Genomic DNA, 26,584 nt, shown 5'->3' with positions numbered 1-26,584 from the left:
GTGTAATAACTCATCTTCCTGATGAGATCAATGGCAGCTTTTATTTGTTCGTTTCATTTTGGGTTTGGTTTACTTCCCCATGTATATTCTCTCTCTCTCACAGGCTGTTTTTTGTGCCCTTGATTATTTTAGTCTTAGTCATCCTAGATGTTTTGAGTATGTCTCAATTAATTCAGTTTTTGCTTTTCCTTAGCACTCTGTCTAACTCGTACTTCTATTTCATTTTGTCTTTTTTTTTAAATTTTTTTTTAACGTTTATTGATTTTTGAGACAGAGAGAGACAGAACATGAACAGGGGTGGGTCAGAGAGCGGGAGGGAGACACAGAATATGAATCAGGCTCCAGGCTCTGAACTGTCAGCACAGAGCCTGATGCGGGGCTCGAACCCACAAACTGCGAGATCATGACCTGAGCCGAAGTCGGACGCTTAACCAACTGAGCCATCCAGGCACACCTCATTTTGTCTTTTGTTATCTGTCTCCCCCACCGTACTGTGAACTTCCTGGGGCAGAAACAATGCCATCTATTCTTTATGTTGCCACCCTAGGCGCTCAATAAATGTTCACTGGATTGGATTTAAAAGCTTCTAAGATCTTTGGGGACAAGCACTGTATCTTTTTCAACCTGATTTTTCCTACAACACGAAGAGGCCCAGGTTGCAAATGGTGAGAAGACTAAATGTGTTGCTTTTTTTGAGCAGTTTTTACACTGCATCTGAAGTGTGAAGTTTTATAATGGAACCAGTTAGCCCCTAGCAAGGAGGAGTGGCATGGGGAGTGGGGGCTAACAGGTGCTTCTGTTTGCCCTGAAATGTCTGACTGACTTTTATAAGAAAAATCTACATGTTTGTACCTAGTATGGTTATAAAATTCGTATTTAAAAAAGTTATAAAAAGTAGTACCACAAAGGTAACTGGTAATTTCAAAATTAATAAAATTAACACAAAATTAACACAGATTAACAAAATTTCATGTCTACACAAGACTAGTATGAGAATGTTCAAAGTAGCCTTACCCGTAAAAGCTGAAAACAGGGAACAACTCAAAAGTATTTTAAGTGGTGAGTAGAAAACAAAAAATGGTCTATCCATATAATGAAATATTATCAAGAGAAAAGAATGAAGGACTAAGGAATCTTAAAACATTATCCTGAGGGGCACCTGGCTGGCTCAGTCAGAGAAGCGTGCAACTCTTGATCCCGGGCTTGTGAGTTTGAGCCCCATGTTGGGTGCAGAGATCACTTAAATAAATAAAACTATAAATAAATAATCAATCCTGAGAAAAAAAGCCGAACACAAAAGATGACACAGTGTAGAGTCTATTTATATGAATGGACTACAAGAGGAGAATCTCTAAGGACAGAAAGTAGATTGGTGGATGTCTGGGCTGGGTAGGGGGTGAGAACGGGAGTGATGGAAAGAGATCACGTTCAGGTGATGGAAGTGTTCGAAAACTACAGTATGATAATGGTTACATAATTCTTAAAATTTACTAAAAACCCTTAAATTGTATATTTCAGTGAAACTGTTACCAAAAAAAAAGAAGAAATTCATTACTTAAAATTCAAACATCACAAAAATATGTCACAAAGAAAATGACAGTGAGTGCCCCTCCCTTCATCCCATCCAATCACTGTTTAGTATATGTTCTTTTGGAATTTTCCAGGCACATCATTATATCTATAATAGAGGTATATTCATCTTACAGACACATACATACAATGTCACCATACTCTGCATAAAGTTTTGTAACTGACTTGGCTGGCTTGGCAAAATATCTGAAAAATAAGGAAGGATTTCCTTTTCTTTTTATTATTACTATGATTTTTTTTTTTTTTTTTTTTTTTTTTTTTTTTTTTGATGCAGGACTCGATCTCAGACCGTGAGATCATGACCTGAGCTGAAATCCGATGATGCTTAACTGACTGAGCTACCCCGGCACCCCAAAGGAAGAATTTCCAATCAGAAAAGTAATAGGATTATCTCTGTGCTTTAGAGCTTAACCGGGGGTGGAGAGCCTCAAGGTGGGGACCAACGGGGAGGCTACTGCAATAACCCCAGGCAGGAAGTGAGGAGGCCTATGCCTGTGGGGCTGTGGGGCCTGCCCGTGACCTCCCAGTCACCCCCCACCCAGAGGCATGGGTGCACCCTACTTACACTCTGGGAGAGATCCAGGGTGTTCCCCGCATTGCTGTAATGCTCCACCTTCAGAGCCACAACCCTCCCAGTCTTCATGAAGCCAACCTGATGAAAAGGAGAGAGTTCTCGATAGTCCCTTTCCTCTGCCTAACCTTAGTCATCCCCTCCTACTCAAGCTACCCGGAGGAAGCAGAAAGAACAAGACATCATACCATGAAAATAAGGTCACCAGAGCTAACAGGTGAAGCAGAGAGGACCTGACATCTCTCCAGTGACACTCCATGGGTCCTCAGCCCTGGACACACCCTCTCCCCACGCTCCCCCTTCCTTCTACCTACACTGGCTCTGATTTTACGAGAGGGAGTGAGGAGGCAGAGAAGGGAGAGCCGGGAAGAGAAACAGAGAGATACTGGAGATACGCCTCACACATTTTGGCCAGCAAGCCACAGCAACCAGGAATGTGCACAACAAACAGGAATGTGCACAACAAGCAGGAATATGCTTTCACATCCCTGACCTTAGGTAGCCATCAGAACAAATTTTGTAGGCCGTTTCATAAGTAAGGACCCGGGACTTTCTTCAGGTCGGCAAGAATTTGGGAAGAAGGGAAATATAATCCCTTCAGGGGAGTTCAATCATGAAACAAAACGAGAAGAGGTCACAGGGGGATGTTCAAAGCCACCTAATGCAGAGAAAGGGCTCCCAGACTGGGATCTGTCAGGTTGTACTAGTGTTTAGAGGGACAGGATGCTGGTCATCCACAGAGACTCAGCAAAGGGACCCCACCCCTGGTCTGGTGGAGCAGGTGCCCACCCTAACAACCTGGAAGCTTTATTTATCACTGTAAATTACAAAGTAGTCATTCTGATCTTTACATCTGGCTATGAACACATTAGGTCATTCTGCAGGAGGGATTTATCCCAGGGCTGCTGAAAACGCATGCGTCCGAGCCTGAGAGGAGAAAGACTAGGTATGGGGCAGAGAAAATTCACAAAAGGTGTAAACACCATGCTGTGACCTCACTAGGGAAGTGGCCGGCCAGCATCGCCCTTCTATGTGGCTGTTGGCAGATTTAAATTTTTCTCATTGCTATTTCTTCTTTGAACTTCTACAGGTATTCGTGAAAAATATAAGAGTACATCCCAGGATCCCTGGATTTCACCTCCAGGTTTCCCAGTGAGATGGCATTCCCCTTCTGCCCCGACATAGCTCCCGACAACTAGAACCTTGTATCTGGCCAAGAAGGGATGTCTGCCACCAGTTATCAGCATGTCCTCGTCACGATCCAGCATGCAGCGCACGGGGCGGCCCGTCCTAAGGGAGGCGTCAGAAGGTTAGAACCCTGGGAGCTTCTGCAACAGCCCAGTCCTTGGGTCTCAGGGAGGAAGCATGGGAGACTTCTTTTTCCACCTGGCGCACAAGCAGACTGGGGCTGGGTTGCTTCACTCTCTAGAAATAAAGCTGCTGGACATATGGGGAATGTAAGGATATGATGTGTGCCCTTGCCTTGAGGGCCCTCACAGACAGGCAGGGGAGGCTAAACATGCATCCATGCATCGAACACAAAGAAACACATGGTGTTACCCTCACCCCAATGCCCAAGAGTTCTAAAAGCAGAAGGCTGTGAAAATTCAAAGCAAGGGAAATCTACTTCTAAAAGGGAAAAATCTAGAAAGCCTTCTTGGCAGAGGCAGCCTTATTCTCCTTCTCTGAGCTGGCTAGGGGGACTCACTTGTATGCAGCCAGAGCCACTGCCGTGGATACCACAGTGCTCCGGGTCTCTTTCCCTCCAAAGCCTCCTCCCATTCTCTTCACCCGGACCAAAATCCGGTTTGCTGGAACCCCCAACATGTTTGCAACAAAGCTCTGTGGACAAAAAAAAAAAATTACTTGCACTGAACACACCATCTGGACTTACCTCACCCTGACCTAGAGCCGCCCGCCCTCCGCAAGTCTAATTAGTGCCGTCAATTCTGAAATTCCTTGATTCCTGAATCCCCCTCACCTCCCCAGGCAGCCCTTGATCTCCAGGTGCTGGAGTCTAACACTCATTAGTCACTGCAGACTGAATTCAGACACTTGTTTCTAGCAAGGGGGTCAGCGGCTGGCCACAGCAGACTTTCAGAGCCAAAGTTCATTTCATCCAGCCAAGAACTGGTGAGTTGTGGGGGTAGGACCAGCTTCCCACAATGCTGGCCAGTTCTGTCGCCTTACCAGCAATAGAGAAATGGGGAGCTGCCATATTTGAGCTGCCACAGATAATTTAGTGGTCTCTGTGGCGATCACTAAACCCATCACCCACGTTTCACAGATGAGGAGCCTGAGATCGGATATGATTTGACCAAGGCCATATCTCACTGGAAAAACGAAAGCCAACTCTTATTAGGTGCTATCCAATAGTAAACATCTAGTCATTACAACACCCTACCAGGCCCATTATATGGAAGAGGAAACCAAGAAAGGTTATGTCACAACTCAGTGACACAACCTTGTTGGTTGATAGGGTCTGGCTCCAGGACCACTACCCTCAGATCCCCTTCTGGACCAGCCCAGATCTCCCTTTTCCCATGTCCTACATCACCAACTCCTAGTTGGCCAGAAGCTCCCCAGTGCCATGCCCAGGCCCTGGAGCTGACCCACAGGACGGTACCTGGGTCTTCGTGGTGTTCTGTGTAGACACAAAGAGCTCCATCTCCCCTGCCTCGCCTTTGGGGACAGCGATGGTGCAGTGAGTCTCCAGGTAGAAGTGCTCTTGGCCACCAATGTACAACTCGCCTGGGGAGGCAATGTGACCCCCATGGTGATCCAGAGTTTGCTGAAGGAGAGTGCACTTCCCCAGGGCCCTGGGCAGCAACCAGCTGCTCACACACTGGTACCTCTAGGTTCCCAGCAGGGGTGAAAAGGGTCTCAAAGCCTTAGCCACCTGCAGGAGCCAAATCCCCCACCCCAACAAAGAAACCAGAATGATACCAAAATGCATCAGGCATGAAGCTTTCTTTCACTGCAGACCTTCAAACTCTTTGGTAAAATTTGGAGAATGGTAAAGAAGGAATTAACAGATGTGACTGAAACGCTAAAAATGAGAGCATCTTCTGGAATGGAAGCTATCAGGCCAGTTGGAGAGTTGACTCACCAGTGGCTTAGGAATACACTATGGACAATGTAGGAAACAATACCCAAAGGGATGTCACCAGCAGACGGGTGCCCCGCAGGCCACAGGGAGGGCCAGGACCTGTAGCCACTAATTCCCCAGACAGCCTTCTAAATTTGACACACTGCCAGCTACCCAGAACCACATACACATATGTAACCTGGAGACAGGAGGTGGACATTAAGATGGCAGAGGGCCTAGGGGCACCTGGGTGGCTCAGTCAATGAAGCATTACTTCAGCTCAAGTCATGATATCCTGGTTGGTGAGTTAGAGCCCCTCGTAGGGCTCTGTGCAGACAGCTCAGAGCCTGGAGCCCGCTTCCGAATCTGTGTCTCCCTCTCTCTCTCCCCCTCCCCAGCCTATGCTCTGTCTCCCCCTCTCTCTCTCCCTCTCTCTCTCTCGCTCTAAAATAAATAAACATTTAAAAATTTTAAAAATGAGAGAGGGTCTTTCCCTGCCAACTGTCCACTATTTTGCTACAAACATCAGGAGGACTCTTCTGTTAAAAATTCACTCCCCTGCTCCAGGACTCAAGGTCCAGCTCTTGAATTTAATTCATAAACCAGGGCCAGCCCATACCCCAGGACTGTATGGCACGGCCGTACCTGAAACAATGTTGTCTGCTTCCGAAAACCCCTTCGTGAGGTTTCCTTTCTCTATCTTCAGCTCAGGCTCATAAAAGGAGTCTTTTGCTATAGCATCCTGAGGACCACAAAGACGATTCAGTGACCAGACTTTCAGGAGAAGAAAGGTTATTTCCCACCAGGGGGAAGAGAGGCTGTTGGAACCACCCTCCCTCTTCTCACACAGGCATCTGTACAAGGGTCTTACACAGGCTTCAAGTAAGCTTGCATGTAGCCAGGGGCCATGTGCCTCCATTTCCTCAGAGATAGTTGGACACGCTTGGATCTTGAGGAAAAGTAGAGTCCCTCAAGGAACCAACGGGAGCTGGCATTGGAAGGAGGGACCTAGTCTGGCCTCTGGCAGACTGAGTCTGGGATCATGATGGGGAAGTTTTCCGAAGACCACACAATCCTGGGGCTGAAGGGTTTACCTCTTCCTGTCTAATCGAATCCCACCTGCTGCTGGAACCCCCTCTAAAGTATCCCAGTAACGGTGCCTCCAGGGACAGGGGGCTCACCCCTCCCCATGCAGTCCTTTCTCAGTTACCTCTATTGTGATAATGGCTGGAAGATCTTCATAGGTGATTCTCACCGCTTGAGCGGCTCTCTGGGCATGTTCTCGGGTGTCGGTGACCACAGCACCAATGATGTGCCCAATGCAAGTCACCTGGGAACCGAGCCAAACTGTTAAAGCATATAATGCACTCCTCATGAAGCAAACGATTTTGGATTGCCCAAAAGGAAGTCCTTGCCCCCACAGTTTCCTTAAGGGACATCCAGGAATGCCTCTGGGATCTTGGCATGTCTTTGTCCTACTGTTTGGGATTATGTGCTTCTTTATTGAGGATTTAGAAGTAGTGGAACTGGACTAGGACTTGGAGATCATGAGTATCAAGATGGCAAACTCGATTCATCTCAGGGACCAATTTCATGATTTACCACTGGCAGCTTATTGAGAAGTTGCCCAGGATAGAAAGTGGTGATTGATTAGTCATGTCGCCGTGAGCAGAATGGACGGTATGGAAGCATGAAGTCTATTTATTGATTCAGATGCACTCCAACACCCTTGTTCTTCAGGTGAAGAGACGCAGACCCAAAGGCAAGATCATGGTCTTGCCTTGGCTCATTAATAGACCATGACTAAATCTCAGGCCCTGGCTTCCGGTTCCATTTTCTTTCTAACACCCCTCTCCCTTTGAATTTCCTTTTCCAGATTTACACCAAAAGTTTCTCAAAGGCAGCAATCATGTCTTACACTTCATCTAGATGCCCAGAAGCAGTACTTCCCAAATTCTGGTTCTCAGACTTGATAAATAAACCAGTTTTTTGTTAGATTTTCAGAACAATGATTGTCATTGTCTCACCACTTAATGATTCCATTCCTTCAGAGGCATTTTTCTTCCAAAAATCCCCAAACATGAACCAAAAAAAAATTGTCCAACTCATCACTTTGCAATATGAGGTTTCTGACAGTGGAAAGCTATACTGTCTTTGATAGTTATCTATTGAGGACCCAGTTGAGTTGTTAACTTAATTGATTGGGCTGTGGTGGTTTATCCCAGCTAATTCTCACTAACCATCATGTTAGCAGTAGTCTTAGAGGTTCTTGAAATTTGCAAAAGCAATTTGTTCTCTTGTTAAATGGAGTCCTTGTGTCTCATAGTTGTAGTTTTTGATTCTCTCTTTCTCTTGTACATTAATAATAAAGTGAATATGCCCTTAGGCAACGCCAACTCATCTCCAATTTTCATTTGAACTGTATTGAAATTGTCAAGTGACTTCCACCCTGAAAGTTTCGAAATGTGTGTGTGTGCCTGTGTGTGTCAAAACTCCATATATGCTTGACAGCAATAGATGAATTTTCGTATAAGTGAATTTTTAATACGCATAGTGACAGTATTGTGATTTTGATTCTGGTAGTTTGTTTACCATATTTTTATTTTCTTTTCACAAAGGAGTTATTTATCTCCTGAAGAACCTGTCAGTTTAAAAAATAATCACCAATCTTGTTTTAATACCAGTTTGGCCTGGAGTCACCCTAACATGTGCAACAAGCCGCCAACAATGAAATAAACAAGTAAACACTAAGTGAAAGTTAAAAGTGCCACCAGACCGATTCCATCCCTGTACTGATCGCCCTGCACGATGAAGGCCACAGTATGTACCAATGTGTAATCTTTTGAAGATTAGGGATTTGGAGGAATGAGCACAAACTAAAACTCAAGTGCCCATTCCACTAACTTCATATCTAAAAACAAAATCCAACACATACCTTATCCTTTGCAAACACCATTTCATCATTACCAATTCCAGTTATATTACTCCCGGGAACATCATCAGCAGAGATGAAGCAGACAAACCCTGGCACCTTCTGAGCTTCTGAAGTATCTATGGACCTGCAAGAATGAGCACAGTGAGGGGCCCAGGCGGGAAACGGAAGCAGAAGACCCACCACCAACTGGATACCACTGTCCTCATGTTGATTTTTCCTCCACTCAAATTCCTTCCTTCTCCATCCCTTGTCTATGCTATCCTATCTGCATTCTATATTCTATCCTATCCTACATTCCATAGGCTATCCTACCCTATCCTATTATGCAAACGCTCATGAAATACGTACCCTGTGAAGGCCACCATGCTGAGTGCTGTGGAGAACAGAAAATGAACAGGACAGGCCCACCCCCATGGACCTTCTACTATGGAACCACATCACAGTGAGTAGCATTTACTCTTGAGAGCTCCAGCTCACACTCACATCACAGCTAATACCCACACAGAATCAGCACTTTTGGGCCCTTGCTGCACCATGACCGAATGTCCCTGAACATCGTCACACAGCCAAATTTGTCTCCCCACCTTCATGAAGCTATCCCAGAAGAGCAGGGCAGCCCGGCCATCATCAGGCCCGAGAGGGAGAACACCTGGAGAGTGTTTCACTAATAACAGTCTCAGCTATGTTCTGCTCACTCTGGCCCGGGCCCCCAAGGGGAGATAGAGCAGAGGCACCTCACAGAAAGGTATGGAAACCACTCTGAAGAGCCAAGCAACTTCCAACAGGCAAACCCAGCAGAGCCCAGAACATCATCATCATTATCCTCCTTCTACATTTGGGGCAACTCAGGCTCAGGGAAATTGAGTAGTTTTTCCAAAGTCACCCAGCCAGAGAGCAACGTAGGTGGGATTAGGACTGAGGTTAGGTTATGAAGAGCCAAAGCCAGGTCCTCGCTTCTTTCCAAGTGCATGCACTGGGAAAGCCCAGGTCATTGCCATTACTACAGAGCCCCCCACCCTCCTCCATCCATTCACACATCTTTGCTCAGATGGAGCAAAGAACGTAGACAATGTGGATCGTGGCCAGTGTGGTCAGTGTGGGCTCAAGACAAGGATAAAGCAGATGAATTTACCCTAGAGATGGCAACCACATCATCTGAAACAGTTTTTTTCAGAGAACTGGAAGACTTTACTTACCTGTTAAGTTTTCTCGGTGTCTAGGTTACCATTCGTGGAGCCTGTCTCCAGGCAGCTAGGAGCGGCAGAGGGAAAAACCAGTGATGGGGAGATGGGATCCCTAATCCAAGCAGTGGCAGCACCCAAGGGAGGGTTTCTCCTAGCTGCTCTGTTCAACAGGATATGTGTCTGATGCCCACCAGGAGATCAATGCAGTCTCTGGCCTGAACATCAAGAGGCAGCACAGCTCGGCCACTAATGCTGCCTGGCTTCAAACTCCCGCTTGGCTGCTTACCAACTCTGTGCCCTCGGGCACGTAACTTACCACCCTTGTGCCTCAGCTTCCTTGTCTGGAACATGGGGATCATAACAGGACCTGCCTGTAGGGTTGTTTTGAGGAGTAAAGGTGCCAATGTATGTAAAACGCTTTCAAGGCCGCAGCAAATATTAAGTGCCACGTGAGTGTTGGGTATTAGTATTATTATAGAGGTGGCGATGCTTGTCATTTGGGCTTTCCAAATTCAACAGACAGGCACGGGTGGCTCTTCTCTGCTAGGTCCTTTGCAGACTCTGTCACTGATCATCATGAAAACACCCGGCTATGAATAGAGAAACTGCGAGCTTAGGCATCCCAGGCCAAGTCACAGCTGGTAAACACTGGAACAGAGACTCAATCCCGAGTCGGTCTGACTCTAAGGCCACGCTCTTCCCCTTAGTGCTGACTCCAGTTCTCCTGAAATACTGCATTGAAGTTTAGCCCAATATCAAAGTGCAGAGCTGACCTGCTCCTGTTAAAAGCTCCTCACTGCTTTTTGGCTCAAGGGCAATGTCCCGGTTCAGCATTCCGAGGCTCTCCTGTTCTGGCCCCTGCCTATGCCTCCAACAGCATCCCCTCACCCTGCCAGGCACCACTGAGTCCCTAACCTCTCCCGCTCCTCTCCAGGCTGGTTTTCAGGTGAGTTCCCAGTCCCTCTCTAGACTGGAAGGCCCGGGAGGAGCCTCCCAGCACCCTCCTCCCTCAGGATATTTACTCCACTCACTTGATCTTGGCGTGGGCCCGGGTGCTGGTGACCAACCGGAGGGACAGCTCATTCTCGTAGCGAGGGATGTCGTCACAGTACACGGCCTCCCCAGACGCTTGCATGGCCGCGGCCAGGTGGGGCAGGGGCCGACCCACCATGTCCTCCTCGCACTGACCCTTGGGCACCTCCTGGAACAACATGGTCATCAGTCAAGCTGAGCTGCATAAGACACTGTTTCCCTACAGGCCTGGGGAAACTGCAGGGAGCTTCAGGCCAAAGCAAACCTGAGTGAAGACGGAGGAGGCAGGAGGGACACAGGGCAAAGGAACAGAAAGACAGAGCAGAGGTGGTCATAGTGTCCCCATACGGGGAGAAAAATAAATAACTAAAGAAGAACCTCAATGTGCACTCATGGGGGGTGGAGTAAAAAGCTGGTGCTACGTGCATCCAATCAAACGGTATGCAACTATTAAGACATACTTTTGAAGACTTTAAATTAGAAGGCAAGAATGTTCACATTACATGTAAACACAGGACATAAAACATTGTGTGTGCGTATGATGATTTGAATTCTGTAAGAAAAATATGTATGTTATAAACATAGCATGTCAGTGTCCATATATGCATAGGAAAAAATAGAAAGAAGTCAACAAAAATATCATGATTTTCTCTTGGAGGTGGGATCTTGGGTCATTTTTGTTTTCTTCTTTATATCTTTCTGTACTTGCCAAAGTGTTCCAAAATGGATTTGTAACAAAATTCTGTTGTATGTGGTTTTTCAAAGACATAATAATAATGGCTAACATGTCACTGAGTATTTAATATATGCCAGGAGCTAATCTAAGCTATTTACTTTTACTAACACATTTAATCCTCAGAACCATCCTAGGTAACAGGTGCCATCATTAGGGACACTTGCAGGTGGGCATAATTAACTTGCCCAAAAGCCACACAGAGGAAGTGACTTGTCGAAGGTTACACAGTTACAAACTGGCAGAGTTTGAATTCAAGTCGTGGCAGTGGAGCCCAGAGTTCACAGTGTGGACCACTAGCCTCTACTGCATGGTTCCACAATTTGTGGCCTGCGGGCCAAATCTGGCCCACTGCCTGCTTCTATAAATAAAGTTTTATTGGTACATACCACACACATTCATTTATGTATTACCTCTGGTTGCTTTTATGCTATAATGACAAAGTTGAGGAGTATCAACTGAAACTATAGGGCCCACAAAATCCAAAGTGTCTACAGAAAAAGTTGACCCTTTACCTAGTGCTTCTCAAAACATTGCCATTGACAGAAAGTTGTTGTTTTGTTGTTATGGTCAGGAGAACTCCTGGCTTTGCACATCAGCCCCACAGAGGCACCAGAAAAGACAAAATCGGGACATTTTTTTTTATTCTTTAAGGAGCAGGTGAAGATGAGAGTAATCTCAAGAGAGACAAAATTAGGTAAGGAACGAGGAAAAGAGCTTCATCGACATTAATACGATTCCCATTTTCTTCACCTGATATTTACGCAAAGCAGTAGGAGCTTTGAGCACCCACACACGACTAAAGCCAGTCATTCACCAAAGGTCAGCATCATCTGATGTGCCCTGCAAGGGCCTGTGAGATCAGCCATACATCAGGTATACTCACTTGGAAGAGCTGGACGTTGGCTGGAGGGTCTTTCTGAAAGAGTAAGGTGGCACTGGCATGGGTGGGGTCCAGCTTGCCACACTTCTGTGGAGGTAAGTTAACAGTAGTGATCGTGACTAGTTCTATCATTGATCCCACCCTTGGTTGTCCCCAAGTGGCAACAGTAACAACTGTTCCCCTCACCTCCTCATTGTACACTCCTCGTGCCGGCTGGATCTATCTCAACGTCAGAACGTGGGCTCTGAGAGCCCAGCATTTTATAACACCCTCGGGCCCCTTACCACCCTTGCAGCCTGCATGTGAATGGTTTGTGCTTCCTCCAACACACCAAATGGTTTCCCTCCCTCCTGCATTTATTCACGCTGCTCTCTCTCTGTCCTTGCCTTGCTGGAAACCTTCTTCCTCCTCGTTTCTATGGGAAATATTTAATGATATGGAAAATGCGCACAATACAATCTCAACAGAATCAGGGGAAATGGAAAACTCTATATGCAGCATGACCCTAAATCTGTTTAGAAAATGATGTGTCCAGATCAAAAGATAGGAAGATGACAAGTATATAGAGAGAGGGATGGATGGAGAGCTAGAAAGAGAAAGAGAAAAGAGAGAATGACAGAAGATGGACAAATGAATGTAGGAAAAAGATCAGAGGAAAAAGCAAGACTAGTAGCAGTGGTTTCCTCTAGAATCTGAGAGAAAAGCATATTTAATTAAAAAGAAAAGTAATAAAAAAAGTATTTAATTTCTTATTTAAAAAGTTGAAATGTTTTTTAATTTTCTATTTTAATTTTTAATATATTTCTGTGTTTTTAAGTTTGCCACAGGAAATGTATTACTCTTATAATCAGAAAAAAACTCAAGGTGCCTGGGTGGCTCAGTCAATTAAGCATCTGACCCTTGCTTTCAGCTCAGGTCATGATCTCACAGTTCTGAGGTCGAGCCCCACGTTGGGCTCTGTGCTGTCAGCGCAGAGCCTACTTGGGATTCTCTCTGCCCCTGCCCGCTCATGTGCACACATGGACTCTCTCTCTCTGTCTCTCAAAATAAATAAATAAATGCTTTTTAAAAAGAAAAAGAAGAAAGCTATTAGGGATGCTTTTTAAAGAGGGATTTCTGTCTGCGGTCCCCACATCTGTGGAAGCTTCCCTCCTTTGCACTCCCAACGCCATCTGCTCAGTTGTCACTCTAGGCTGGCCTTTACTGATCACGTTCTCTCCCACACAAGGCTCCCCCTGGTGCCAAGTGCAATGTTAGGCATAGACAGTGCAAAGTAAATGCTTACTGAACCATATGGGGAGCTGGGCTTCCACTCAGCCACACCCGTTCCAGAATGCACACCCTCTCAGTGACCACCGTCTCCTGACTGTAGCAGCACCTGTTACATTCTCATTCCACCCTCTACCTTCTCATCTCACTCCACATTCCATTCTAACTACAAAACCACAGTTGAAACAGCTAGCCTGTCAAAAGGATCATCTGGTCTACCACCCAGATCAGCAGATTTCCCAACTGAGACTTAAAGAGAGTTGTGACCTATTCAAGTTTCAAGTGAGGTAAGGATTCAGTCGGGACCAGAACCCTAGTCGTTGACGCCCAGTTCAGTGTTCTGCCTCTCAACCATCCTGTTGGATCCCATCTGCATGTGGCTCCCTGGGCCGTGTGTCCTTGGAGCAAAGCCTCCTCTGTCCTTAGATGTCAGAAGGGAGAAGCCAATTTACCACCTGGTCCACCGTACCCCTCCCTCAGACTGGCTTCTTAAATTCCCAAACAAAAGTCCTGCAGAGAGTCTGTATCTTGCCCACACCCCACACTCACATCTTTCGAGTTCTGTATGCCCAGTTTCTGAAGCACTGTCAGGTAGAACTTGAAGAAGAAGCTGAGGGTGAGGGTACGCCGAAACTCCACCATGCCGCCAGGGGCGTCGGGGGCCAGGGACAACTCCTCCGCCAGGCCCGCACACACGTTCTGCAGCAGCTCCTCGTTCCAGAAACTGCCAGAGAGCAGAAGGTGGGAGAGCGCTCCTACTCAGCCATCAGAATCACTTGTGTGGGGTGGTAGGCACAGGGCGTAGTCATATGAAACTTGGTTCAAAATTTGGCTTGGATACTTATACTTGTGTAACTTTAGGTAAGTTACTTGCTTGAGCCTTAGTTTCCTCATCTTTTTTAAAAAACCTTTTTTTAATGTTTTGTGGTTTTTTTTTTGAGAAAGAGAGATGGAAGTCAAGCAGGGGAGGGGCAGAGTGGGAGGGACACTAGGAATCTGAAGCAGGCTCCAGGCTCCACGCTGTCGGCACAGACCCGACGTGGGGCTCAAACTCATGAACCCTGAGATCATGACCCTGAGATCAAGCCAAAGTCAGACACTTAAGCGAGTGAGGCACCCGGGCACCCCTCGGTTTCCTAAAATTTAAAACTAGACACAATTTGGGTGCCTTGATGGCTCAGTCGGTTGAGCACCCAACTCTTCATTTCCACTCAAGTCAGCCCCACTTCTTTTTTTTTTTTTAACGTTTATTCATTTTTGATACAGAGAGAGACAGAACATGAACAGGGGAGGGTCAGAGAGAGGGAGACACAGAATCTGAAATAGGCTCCAGGCTCTGAGCTGTCAGCACAGAGCCTGATGCGGGGCTCGAACTCGCGGACAGCAAGATCTTGACCTGAGCTGAAGTCGGCCGCTTAACCGACAGAGCCACCCAGGCGCCCCCAGCCCCACTTCTTAAGATTCTCTGTCTCTCTCTGTCTCTCCCTCTGTCCCTCTCCCCTGCTCTTCCTCTCTCTCTCTCGCTAAAATATAAAAATAAATAAATACAGAAATAATACAAATAAAAATAGACACAATTTTAAAACGACCACAAAATTATACTAATTAAATCGATTCAGTCCTTATAACGCCCTGAGCAATGTCCTCCGTGGTTTTTACGAAGGATCACTTTTCATTTCCATGTAAAAGTGTAGCATGGAAAATTTGTATACTCCTTTACCGATGAGGAAACTGAGGCACCGGAAGATTCGGTAACTTGACTTCTCTGAGCCGTCTGGAAAGTGTTGGAGCCAGGCATCGGAACCAAAGAGCCAAACGCCAAACGCCAACCGTAAGCCTTATTTACCCATCTGCTTATTGGCAGCGTTACAGAGGCCAGCGCTGGGGAAGGGCTCGGGGTAACTGCTGCCACACACTAGCCATAGGAGTAGGAGTAGCCACAGTCAGAGTGCAGCGGGAGTGGCCGCAGCAATACCGTAGGAGGGATACTAGCAGTGGCCGAACAGTAGCAGCAGAAGTAACAGCCGTGGTAGAAGCGAAAGCAGAAGGCGTCGAAGTCGTGGAAAGAGGAACAGTGGTGAGAGCAGTAGCAGCAGCGCTGGCGACACTGTGACTAGTAGCGGGAGGAGCAGCAGAGGCGCGACCGTGAGTCGTGGCGAGAGTCACGCTGGGGACACACACAACAGTGGCAGCAACAGCATTAACACAGTGGCAGCAGGAACGCTGTGGGCAGTACTCTCGGGAGGAGCCGCAGGAAGAGGAGAGCCGCAATACGAGCATCGGCGGTAGAGAGACCGCAGTGGTGGCATCGCTGGGAACAGCAGTGGAAGCCACAGCGGCAACACTAGCCCGAGGGGTGACGGTGGCAGAAACAGCAGCAGTGGCAGCAGCGGGAAGAGGAGCAACAGAAGTAGCAGTACCAGTGTGAGTAGTGCCAGCCGCAGTAATTGCAGTAGAGGCCCAGCCGTGAGAGCAATGGCAACGGTGGCCGCTCGCGGCCGCAGCAACGGCGGGCCCAGCGGTACCAAGAGCAGCGGAGCCCTAGCAGGCCGGGTGGAACCGGCGCAGCCACAGCCATGCTCCCAGGAATCGAGCTACGGGTAGCGGCAGTCAGGGTAGCAGCAGCGGTAAGCCCGGTAAGGGCGGAAGTCATGGCTGTAGCGGTGGCAAGAGCAACGGCGCCGGCAGTCCCGGCAGCTAGCAGCACTGCGGGAGTCGGAGCGGCGCTGGCCGTTTCACTCTGCCGGCAGCTCTCACTTTGATATCTGCTTCCGCGTGGTCTGGAGGGCTGAGACGGTTCTGTCGTGCATTCCGCCGTAGCAAAGGGCCAGCTCCTTCACCTGCGCGGTTCCCGGGTTGAACAGGACCCTCATGCCGCTGGTCACCTTGGCGATGTCATCTTCTCTCCGAGAGGCCTGCTTGAAGGCTGAGAAATACTCACCCTGCAAAACAAGAGAAAGGTTCCTGCTTCTCCCCTGCATTTGCTGCAACTGCAGATGGTGAGGCTGAAGCACGGGGGTGAAAGGGCAGGTGAAGGGACAGGGCCATGGCAAACCCGCAAGGGGCTGCCGGTGGGACTCAAAGATGTGGGCGGCGCCGACTGTCCCGCGCTCAGCACGAGGCCCGGATAACACTCCCAGAAGCCGGAAAGGGGGCGGGCGAGATTTCCCCTGTCGGCCAGGAACACCCAAAGTCAAGGAAAAGGAGAGCAGGGTTCTCTCAACCAACAGCTGGGAAGAGGAAAGACATGTTCACAAAGGCTGCTCAGGGTCCCCCAGCCCCCAGTCCTCCCATCCTGGTGCCCAGCTTCAGAGCCCACCCAGCCTCTCGGCTGTGCCCAAACCTCTGTTGGCTTAACTGCCTCTGGAGCAGATACAATGAGATGCCACCGGGAGTGTGAAACGCACCCTCACCCACACCTGTGCACGTGCTCTCTCTAGCCTGTCTCTCCCACTGGTCTATCGTTCACGGTAGAAACCTTGCTTCCTGAAAGAATGAACCACACTATGAAACACTAGCTGCCTTTGTGCTTTGAGCACACATTTCCCACTGGGCTCCAGGCAGGCCCTGTCTGTCAGGATAGGAGGGCCGCGTGAGTCACTTTCCAGGTAAGAACGATCTCATATCAAGCCCTTTCTGGCCGGGTTCTGCTGGAGGTCTGAACCCACCTGGCACCGCAAATTCTGATTAACGTCAAAGGCAGAGGCTTAAGGGAAGCGTTGTGGAGAAAACCCAACGAGGCTCACTGTGGATGCCCACACTGGCCACAAGCTTCTGTTCGAAGAAGTCATCGGGCTTCCTCCTGACCATGACGCCAGTCCGGATTCCCGATGTCAAACATGGCCCCGGGACCGTGAGCCTGGAGTCTGGGCTTGGTTCTGGAACAGGACTGTGCCAGTCCACGGTGACGTGTCCACCGGGGTGCCACACCATGCCAGTGTCAGATTGGCAGCTGTCCTTTCTTGAGAAATCCTCCCTACTTCTGGGTATTAAAATCTCCTTTCTGTCATGACATGTTTTTTGTTTTTAAAGAGTTTCTTCAGTGTATTTATTTATTTATGAGAGAGAGACAGAATGAGCAGAGGAGGGACAGAGACAGAGAGAGAGGGACAGAGGATCTGAAGCGGGCTCTGTGCCGACAGCAGAGAGCCCGATGTGGGGCTTGCACTCACGAACGGTGAGATCGTGACCTGAGCTCAAGTCGGAAGCTTAGCTGACTGAGCCACCCGGGCGCCCCTATGAAATGTTTTTGGCTGATGCCTCTATGTGGCAAAATAAAAACCGGACTCTTGTATGCCTGTTCCCTCCTCCCTTCTCCAACTCATAATTAAAAAGAGGAAAATTTACTGATCTGTGAAATACAAAAACTCTGGGAATCACTGCTCAAAATGGTCTATAAGGACAAGCTAGAAAATCAGTTAAGGAACCACCTCAGGGACATCATGGCTCTAATTTAATTAGCATTCTCATTAAGGGGGCCAAAATTAGCAAGGGCGAACACGCCTTGTAACGCGCGCTCAAGCGCTACCTGGGTAAAACTCCTAATACTCTCCATTACAGCTGCTTTCCCAGCCTCACACAGATCACTTTTCTACACGGCCCATTATGGAATGTGTAGCTGGTGAGGGAGGAGAGAGAGGCACCTGGTGACGACACCACGGGCCCCCAGGAGCAACAGCGAGGCAGCCAGAAGTGCCCAGACTTGCCTCAACAGGACAGAAAAACCTCCCATGAGCAGAAATGCAACCACGCCAACTCAGAGCAAGGTCAGCAAATAAACACCTCATCAACATGTGTGGGCCTGACCCACGGGCAGCCCCTCCACTCAGCGTGCAAGCCCCAGTCTCCTCTGACCTGGGGCAGAAGTGCTCAGTGGCTGGATGTGCTCTCGAAATCATGTTGCTAGCTACCAGATGGAGATCCCCACTGGTTTCTGGTCATCGGCCTGGAATCTTAGGCATTCCTGATTTCAATCCTCACAATAACCTCCCTGGTAGGTAACACTGTGTCCGTTTTACAGACGAGCAAGCCGAGGCTCAGAAATCTGAAACGATTTGCCCAGGATCACGTGCCATGAATCCATGGAATGCCCTCTTCCCTGCCCTGAAGCTCTTCATTGCCCAGAGAACACTATGGCTGGTGAAAGGCAGTGTTCAGAGACTTTGTTAAAGTTGAGAGATGCTGAGCTTGGTCCCTGAGGCAGACTCTGGTCTCTTGTCTGGAGCCTCGCTGCGGTAAGAGTGATATGGGACGCTCCTGAGCAGCTCACCTCCCTGCTGTAGGGGATCTCGATGGAAAGCAGTATCTCCTCCGGAGCTAGCAGGGTCTTTCTGTACGCGGGGAAGAAGGTGTGATCCATCCGAACCGTTCTCCTGGTGCCTGTACACAGGCCGGATGCAGCGATGTGAGAAAGCAGAGAACGAGGCACCGGTAAATTCCCCATCCTGGTCTCTGGTACCCACAGTCAGAGGGCAGTGCCGGCACAATTAGGGCCAAGGTCCTCCATCTAAAATCCTTACGCAGAGATGTGCTGGTGAATGTTTAACAATGGACTATGTGTGGGCGGAGGGAGTCCAGATTTGCAGTACTTGCTAATTTCTACGGTCTCAATACTCCCACCATAGCCAATTTCAGGCTCCCGGAGTGACATCAGTGAACATGAAGTTGGAAAGAGGGTGGCAAAGAGTTGACATGACACGCCTGCTGTCCTCTGAAAGGACTGCCTACAAAGGTTGGCCATGGCTGTCTTCTGGGAACTTGGATTTCAGCAGATTCCCCGATAAGATGACTGACTGTGTCTACACAACTGTTCATACAAACAGCAGGGTTTATGTTGAACATCTGCTTTCTGTCCGGGTGCCTGGGCTTTTGGTACCTGCCAAGAAGGGCTACGCAACCAACCCCCCAAAAAGCCCTAGCTGTTCAGTGTCTGACGAGCTTCCCCGGCAGACAACACTTCACGTGCGTTATCACAATGCAGCTTGTGACTGAGGGAATGATGTGTGTCCTGTGTGACGCCACCGGGAGAAGTCTCTGGAAGCTTGTGCCTGGATTCCTCCAGACTGTGCCCCATGTCTCTCTTCACTTTGCCAAGTTTACTTTGTGTCCTCCCACTTAATAAGTCATGGCCATGAGTATGACGATAGGCTGAGTCCTGGGAGTCCTCCCTGACTTCCTAGGAGTCATCAAAACTGGGGATGGTCTCGAGGACCCTCCAACAAGGACGGTGCATAGCTGCATATCATTACTTAGCATTTCCACTCTACAGATATAACAGATGGGAATAACTCTAAGGGCATGGGCAATAGTAAAATAAACTCAAATATTAGGACGTGATGAATTTTGAGCACTTATTACCTTTATTTTAATGTAATTTATTTTATTGTAAGTTTCTACAATTCAATTTTTAATAATGGCCACGTCTATCAAACACTCGCAGACTCCCTGAAAATCCAGCTGTGGGCTGTGGCGAGCCAGTGCATTCTGGCTGTAGCACACTACTAGGTAAGGCTTCTAGGTGACAGATCCTGTTGGGAATTCTTAATAAGGAAATGGTCTGGCTCTCCTGGCCCCCAGTCTGGGTATATCTCCCTTGCAGTTCCCAGGGATCCAAACCTTAGGATGGCTGGGTCATTGAATTGTGGGCCCTGCCTCTCCAAAAAGTCACCTATCTTGTGAGCCTTCTCGCCCGTGGGGCCCTCTTTCCTGACTTCCGCATGACGTAGCTCTCACCTGTGGACACGATGGTCAGCTTGGCCCCACTGGCCATGAACACAGGGTTGAGGTCAGAGATGGGGCTGGCGGTGATGATGTTCCCTCCGATGGACTAGAACAAGCAGAGAGTGTGCGTGAGAGCCCAGCCCACCCAGGAAAACCTTGCTCTCACAGCAGGCTGCAGAACACAGGGCAGGTGGGGGACACCTGCTCGCTGAAGGCACAAGACCGGCGTAACTCAAGCATCCAGAACAACGTGCAAAACCTGAGATCTGAACACTTGGGATTGGATCTCAGCTCTAAAATTTACTCGTCGGTAATGTGGGTCAGCTCCTTGAAATCTGCCCAATTTCATCCAAACTTTTTCTGAAAGGGCTGAGGTGGTTTATCACATGATGCAAGCAAATACTTCCTGGAAGTAGATTCCCACCCAGCTGGAGAATTTAGGGGAGCTTTCTCAGCTTCTGTCTACTCAGCCACAATCAGAGGTGTCAGGTGCTTGGGGTAGGGTGAGGGAACAGGGTGGGGGCTGTTTCCTTTGGGTTTTGTTCTAATTGAAAACAACAAAATAGAATGGACGGGGTGGCTTTCCTTCCCCCCCACCCCCGCCAACCCTACACCGTCAGCTGTTGTGAGCCGCCAATGGTCCTGGGTGTGTGAATGCCGCTAGCAAATGGGGAACCCGGGGGCTAGACTGGAGTTAGTTGTGAACAGTCAACAGCTGGACCCCTGCCTCCTCTCTGGGGGTGTCTACCTCTGGCTTTCCCCCCAACGATGAAAGGTAGTCTAAGACTACATTTAGCTCAATCTCTCATCCACTTGCTGATAGCTTCGCCAAGTTCAGGAACAAGGTGGGCAGGAGGCTCCATCTTGCCAACCTCAGGGGTAAAGACTGAGGCACACAGCATGTGTTTCCAAGAGTGACCCGCAGGCCCCCTTCCCCAGAAGCACCTTTGGGGCTCCATCCCAGCCCTACTGAGTCGGAATCTCTGAGAGCAGTGCCCAGGAAACTGCATTTTTAACAAACACCCCACATAGCGCTAAGCACTAGAGTTTGGGGTGCACCGGATCTTCAGCAGAGGACAGACTAGCGCATCTGCCTCGTGACAAAAGGCCCCATGACCTCAGCCTTGAGGGCTCCTGAACAGGGACTCACCGCCACAGACTTGACCTGCTTCCCAGCAAACCAGCGCAGCTGCTCCAAAACACCTTTGAACACCTCTGTTTGGTGGGCAGGAAGGTTGGCGACTGCATCGAGCAGCGTCTTTTCCACAAAGCTCAAGGGACACGAGGCTCCGAAGGAGATACCTGGGAACACATGCGCAGAAAAACAGCGATTCCCTTCACAGTTCAGAAAACACTTGGACACACAGCCCCTACCATGCTTTACTGGTACCTGAGTGACGATGAACCAGCTCTCACATCCTTATAGGGATGAGGAAATTAACGCCCAGAGAGGTGAAGTGACTTGCCCCATGCCACCCAGCTGATACACCAGCCAGGACTCAACCACAGCCCTCTTGATCCTACAACCAGCATGCTCTCTTCTCTAAACCAGTGGTTCTCATCTCAATACAATCAGATCTCTGAGGGAGAAGTCCTGTTTCTTTATTAAAGTATCCAAGACCTCCCAGCACTGACGCCCTCCCCCTGTGAGCGATTCTAATGTGGAGCCAGGATTGAGAATGACTGTGGAGAATCTCACAGCCCCCCTCGCCCCCTGGCAGTCTGCCACAGATGCTCAGTGGAGGAAGGCAATGAAGGGCGTCCCTGCTCCCCACGCAAGCCAGCTCCAGGAGAAGCAGGTGGCAGCGCAGCCAAAGGAGAGGCTCTTCTGGCACCGGCCACCCCTCCCAAGGGACCCATCCCCAGCTTCCCAGCCTTCCGTGGGCTCAGGGCAAACCCCTCCTTACCCTCAGGTCCATGCTCCACTGAATTCAGCTCAGGGATCCAGGCTGGGCAGACCATCTTAGGAAACAGCATATTCTTAAATTTCATCTCAATGCCTCGAGAAAAACAAGAAACCCGAAGTTAACAGGCTACTACCAGGTGGGCTTCGGCATTGTTCCCACCACGCACACAGGACCTATGACATATTCACTATCGCATCATGCTCTGTGGGTGTCTTAGGACTGGCAGGTGCAGGAGATAAGATGTGGGGTTCAGTACGGTTTCCACAATGTCAGCCGGCAAACTGTGTCTTTCTCTCCCTCCCCCCAAAAATCCTAGTGGAATTCAGATGAGATGAAATTCTTTTTTGCCTTTTGATTTCTTTTATCACCCAGAGAAGCTTCCTTTTTTTTAAATTTAGCTTTCTGACTCTGTGCTTGGACCTTCAACACCTTCAGATTTTCTGCTCTTCACTAAGGAGAGCCTGCTTGATCCTGTCATACACACTTCGCACACATGGAACCACCATAGGCCCTGCTGACGTGTCTTTTAGTGTTAAATGAGATGAAATGTGAATTAACCTGTGTGTGTGAGGGTGTGTCTGTGTGTGGGCAGGGGTGGGGGATAGTAGATGAAGCCGCAGCATGCTAAAATATGTCAGGAACCCGTGTAAGCACTTTACATGTTTTAACACATTAAATCCTCACAATAGCCTTGGGAGATACTGTGATTTTCAGTTTATAGGAAGAGAAACTGAGGCACAGGAAGGTGAGGCTCTTGCCCACATTACACAGCTAAGAACAGACAATTCTTAGAGTTGGGGTCCTAATAACACGAAAGTCTAACATTCAGACAAAAAGGAAAATCGTCTGAGAGAGAAAACATCAAATCTGCCTCCTGGTCCCCGACATCTGCCTGAGCAGGACTTTGCAGGACCACACGTCTCTACCGGCCTTCTGTCAAGTTAGAAAGGTCTGTGACCAGACGCCCCTCTGTTCTGTTCCTGAGACCTGGTTAGCTCTGCACCTCCCAGCCCCTCCCACAGACCTACAGATGGGAAGGTTCAAAAAGAAATGTCTGCCCATCCTCCCCACCCTCTCGGGGGCTATTCAGAGTGTCTGATGGGTGGCCAGGCTTTGCAGAATCTGGCCTGTTTGAATACCGGTTCCCAGGATAAAGACTGCAGACAGAGGCCATCCATGGCCTGTCTTGACAAGGTTCTCTCTATGCCCAGCTTCCCCAGCACCCTACCCTGGCTGTCAGTGGTTACACTGCTGCGTGTATGTATAAGGGAGAAGGGGTGAGGCAGAGGGAGTGGTCGTAAGAAATTCCCTCTCACTTGGAGCTCATGAAATTTTTATGGATTCCCTTCTATTAGAATCTAACTGGGTCCAGGATGTTAGGTGACCCATGACACGGAACATGTCACATGTCAAAGGAGATCAAAGACTCTTCCAGACAGTTGTCCTCCACTTTAACTCGTGCTGCCCTGGACCCCAGGGCCACAGCTATGTAGACCCTCAGGACCACATCACCTGAGGCACATCTCACGTGTCCACGTTACTGCAGCTGGGGTCTCTGTACCACACCTGTGCTCACGGGGCCGGGGCTGCATCTGTACTCTGCTAGCTTAGAGCCAAGCCAGGCCCTCCTCTCTGTGTCCTCAGATCCAACAAAAACCCAGGACCCAGGGGACTCTTTCCAGAACAATAGCCAGGAGTCTCCCACAGGATGGTTGTGGCGGCTTAAAAGTATGTCGATTGCCCCGAAACCAGAGGTCCTCTAAGACCTTGCCTAGGCCACGATCCTCTCTTTGGAGCCTCCCTGGGCTTGGGAGCCAGCAAAGGAGAAAAGGGCCAAGCCAGCTCCAGGAATGGATGGACATTAGCAGCGACCTGGGCACCTCTGCTTCCATCCCTTCGAGCATGGGGGAAGAGAGCTACACATCCCTCAGCCACCCTGGCCCATTCACGTATTGTGAGCTTCACGTCCAAGGTGGTGGCAGGAACAGGGCTGGTGGCCACAATCATGGGCAACACAGACACAGTCACATTGGCACATCTCTCCTTTGCCTTTACCACATCACCCCCCAGAAAAAGTGGGGGACAAGAGAATGTCATTTCTGGAACCCCTAGCATCTGTCACTGGCCTAGAACCTTACTTCCACTGCTCCCCCCTCACTTCCACTGGGAGGTACTCCAGAGAACGAACAAAGACACTGATCTGGGTAGCCCAGCTCCTCCCACAGTTCCCGGCACATAGCTGGCACCCGACGTGTTTCTGGAGAGCGGTCAGTAAGGATCTCATCCAATACTCAGAACAGCCCTTTGAGGAGGTGTTATTCCCCCCTATATACAATGGGAACCAGGGCCAGGGGAGGAAAAGCAAGTTTTCTGAGGACACACAGCCAGCGTGGGGTTGCCCAGGCAGACTGGCCCACTGCAGGCTGCAGGCCGGACCCGCGCTCACCGATCTCCGTGTTCCCCACCACCAGCTTGGCCTCGGGGTTCTGGGCTTTGAGGTCCAGCAGCTCCTGCAGGGTTGAGGCCTGGATCCAGGTCACTCGCTCGCCTTCAAAACGCAGCTGCTTCTGAGGAGTATCTTTCAGCCTCTGGAAAATGTAGTTTCTTGCCACAGAGTCTCTTTCCTACGGCCATTCCCTGATGAATTTAGGTCCCCAAAGGGGTCTAGTCTTCTACTGATTCGTTCAATACTGAATTCAGAACGAGGATCCAGGTCCGGGGAGAAGGGAGGGGAACTTGCACGTACTGAGGCAGGGAGGACGTGGCACACACATGATCTCACTTAGGCTTTAGGAGACCTCCGGGGAGGAAGCATCGTTAGCCCCACCTTTCACAGGTGCAGGACGAACCTGAGGACCCAGGAGGTTATGGGACCTTCACCTGCCACCAGGTGACCTGGACTATTCTGACCAAAAGCCCAGGTTCAGTGCAGTGCCCCCTGCCCCACCCCCGCTGCCCCCAGCAGGTGCAGTGGACAAGGTGTGGGGGGGACGAGGTAGCAAAGGAAGGGGTGTCAGGAGGGAACGCAGCAGAGGCTGGTTCTAGTGTGTGAGGGGTGACCTGGGGCTGGGCGATAGAAACTCCAAATCAAACTGACAGTTTGCTCAAGGTTACACGATCCAGAGAAAGGTGTGCCGGTGGCCTGCCCCAAAGCCCTTCCTTCTGTCCCACTGGACTCAACAGGCTGTCTTCATGTGCTCAACACCCCCCAGGGAATCTGCACTCGGGAACTTAGAGAGAGGCACGATACTTTCCTTGCCATGAATGTGGGAGCGAAGAAGCAGAATCGTCACGGTGGGAGGGTGGGTGTGAGAGTGTCCTTAAACCAGAGCAGCAAGCCATGCATTGTGCCCTCTGAGTACAGCTTTGCTTCTTGGTTGTTGGTTTGTAAAATAATGGACTGCTTGCAAGGAGGAGAATGGGTGCTAAGGGACTTACTTTTACATTCGACGTAGCCAGGTCAGCAGATGCTTCTGGAGCACCTGTTACTCTACACAGGGTCCTGGAGGGATCCACTCTCTGTGCTCAGAGTGACATGTGTGCGACAAGGGTGGGTCCCTTTGGGAGTATGTGACAGAGGGACTTGACCTCCAGTGTCAGAAGGAGAAAGGAAAACCCAAAGGACAAGGACACAAAGGTCCCCATTGGTATGAATAAAGGGGGTCTCCAGGGGCTCATGGCACACAGACTTAGCGGGACCTCTCCGCGGGGCATCACCTACCAGCAACTCTGGGGGGAAGATGGGCTCCTGGGTGGGATCCAGGGGCGTGAACTCCTCCGGGTTGAATAGAGATGGCGAGAGAGTGATCTGCTGGGAAAGGGAACAGATGAGTGATACCTCATCTCCTCCTCTAAACACCTGTATGATCTACCCAATCCTTTGTCCAAGCGAGCTTGTTTGCACCTCCCCACCCCCACCCCAGGAGGCTTGGTGGGGGGCCTTGCTGCTCCTGGGAAGCAGGAACAAGGATGTCTCGCCAGAGGCCCCGGGGCTAATGTGCACATTCACACCCCCCCCCACCCGCTCAGGGTGGGCATCAACGTTTCCTCTTCTGGCCGCACTGCTGAGGTTGTGAAGAGAGTCCGCTGCTCCTTGGATCTGAGATTGGCCCCCAGGCTTCCAGGGAAAGGAGCTCCCACTCACCTTGTGGTCTGTCTTCTGGTTCATGCAACAGTTCAGGTCGTTCCCACTTCCTCCGCAGCACCCACCATCCTACAAAGATGACAGATATTCACACAGAAATATTTGCAAAGAGTTTTCACAGAAGCTAAAGACCCTGGATCTTGAATATTCAACGAAATTGAGGCCTGCTGCTGTGCCAGCATCGGTAGAAACAGCCGCCAGCCGCTCCCATTCCACTGACCTCTGCGCAGACGGAAGACCTCTGCTCTAACCACTCTCCCTTTCTTGGTTGATGGAGACTAAGTCACTCATGACTAGACAAGTAAGATCTCTCCTGGAAGCACCAGGAAATTTTGAGAAAATGTCTCTATTAAAGCTAAGTCCTACTCTACCAAAACATATCTTTAGGTCCATTTTCCCCCTTCATTCTCTGGGCCCCCAAGAGCCTCTACTTCTACATCAGTCAAGCTCTGAGGGGGCCCGGATGGCCTCTTTCCAGGCTGGGGTCTGGTGGAGCTCCTTCAAAGCATGTCTGGGCCCAGTGTTGGG

The 26,584-nt window shown here is 49.5% G+C and overlaps 1 protein-coding gene across 3 annotated transcripts in view; it reads right to left on the bottom strand.

Annotated features, from left to right (window-relative positions):
• The window catches only part of XDH (xanthine dehydrogenase), a 57,182-nt gene that overhangs the window by 14,958 nt on the left and 15,640 nt on the right, over positions 1-26,584 (bottom strand). For 2 of the 3 annotated variants that reach the window (XM_045053317.1, XM_045053318.1), the window contains 18 exons: positions 26,057-26,125; positions 25,634-25,723; positions 24,359-24,500; positions 21,913-22,005; positions 21,156-21,307; positions 20,018-20,111; positions 18,555-18,664; positions 16,043-16,227; positions 13,835-14,009; positions 12,020-12,103; positions 10,400-10,569; positions 8,185-8,308; positions 6,460-6,579; positions 5,895-5,991; positions 4,788-4,912; positions 3,870-4,003; positions 3,364-3,451; positions 2,156-2,242 (listed from right to left, as the gene is read on the bottom strand). In XM_045053317.1, coding sequence (XP_044909252.1) covers positions 2,156-2,242; positions 3,364-3,451; positions 3,870-4,003; positions 4,788-4,912; positions 5,895-5,991; positions 6,460-6,579; positions 8,185-8,308; positions 10,400-10,569; positions 12,020-12,103; positions 13,835-14,009; positions 16,043-16,227; positions 18,555-18,664; positions 20,018-20,111; positions 21,156-21,307; positions 21,913-22,005; positions 24,359-24,500; positions 25,634-25,723; positions 26,057-26,125 — 2,139 coding nt within the window. 3 annotated transcript variants of the gene reach the window in all.

The sequence above is a fragment of the Felis catus genome, chromosome A3 (genome assembly GCF_018350175.1).
Source record: "Felis catus isolate Fca126 chromosome A3, F.catus_Fca126_mat1.0, whole genome shotgun sequence".
NCBI lineage: Eukaryota > Metazoa > Chordata > Mammalia > Carnivora > Felidae > Felis > Felis catus.
Note: the sequence above shows the minus strand (reverse complement) of the source record. Positions and strands in the feature narration are given on the sequence as shown.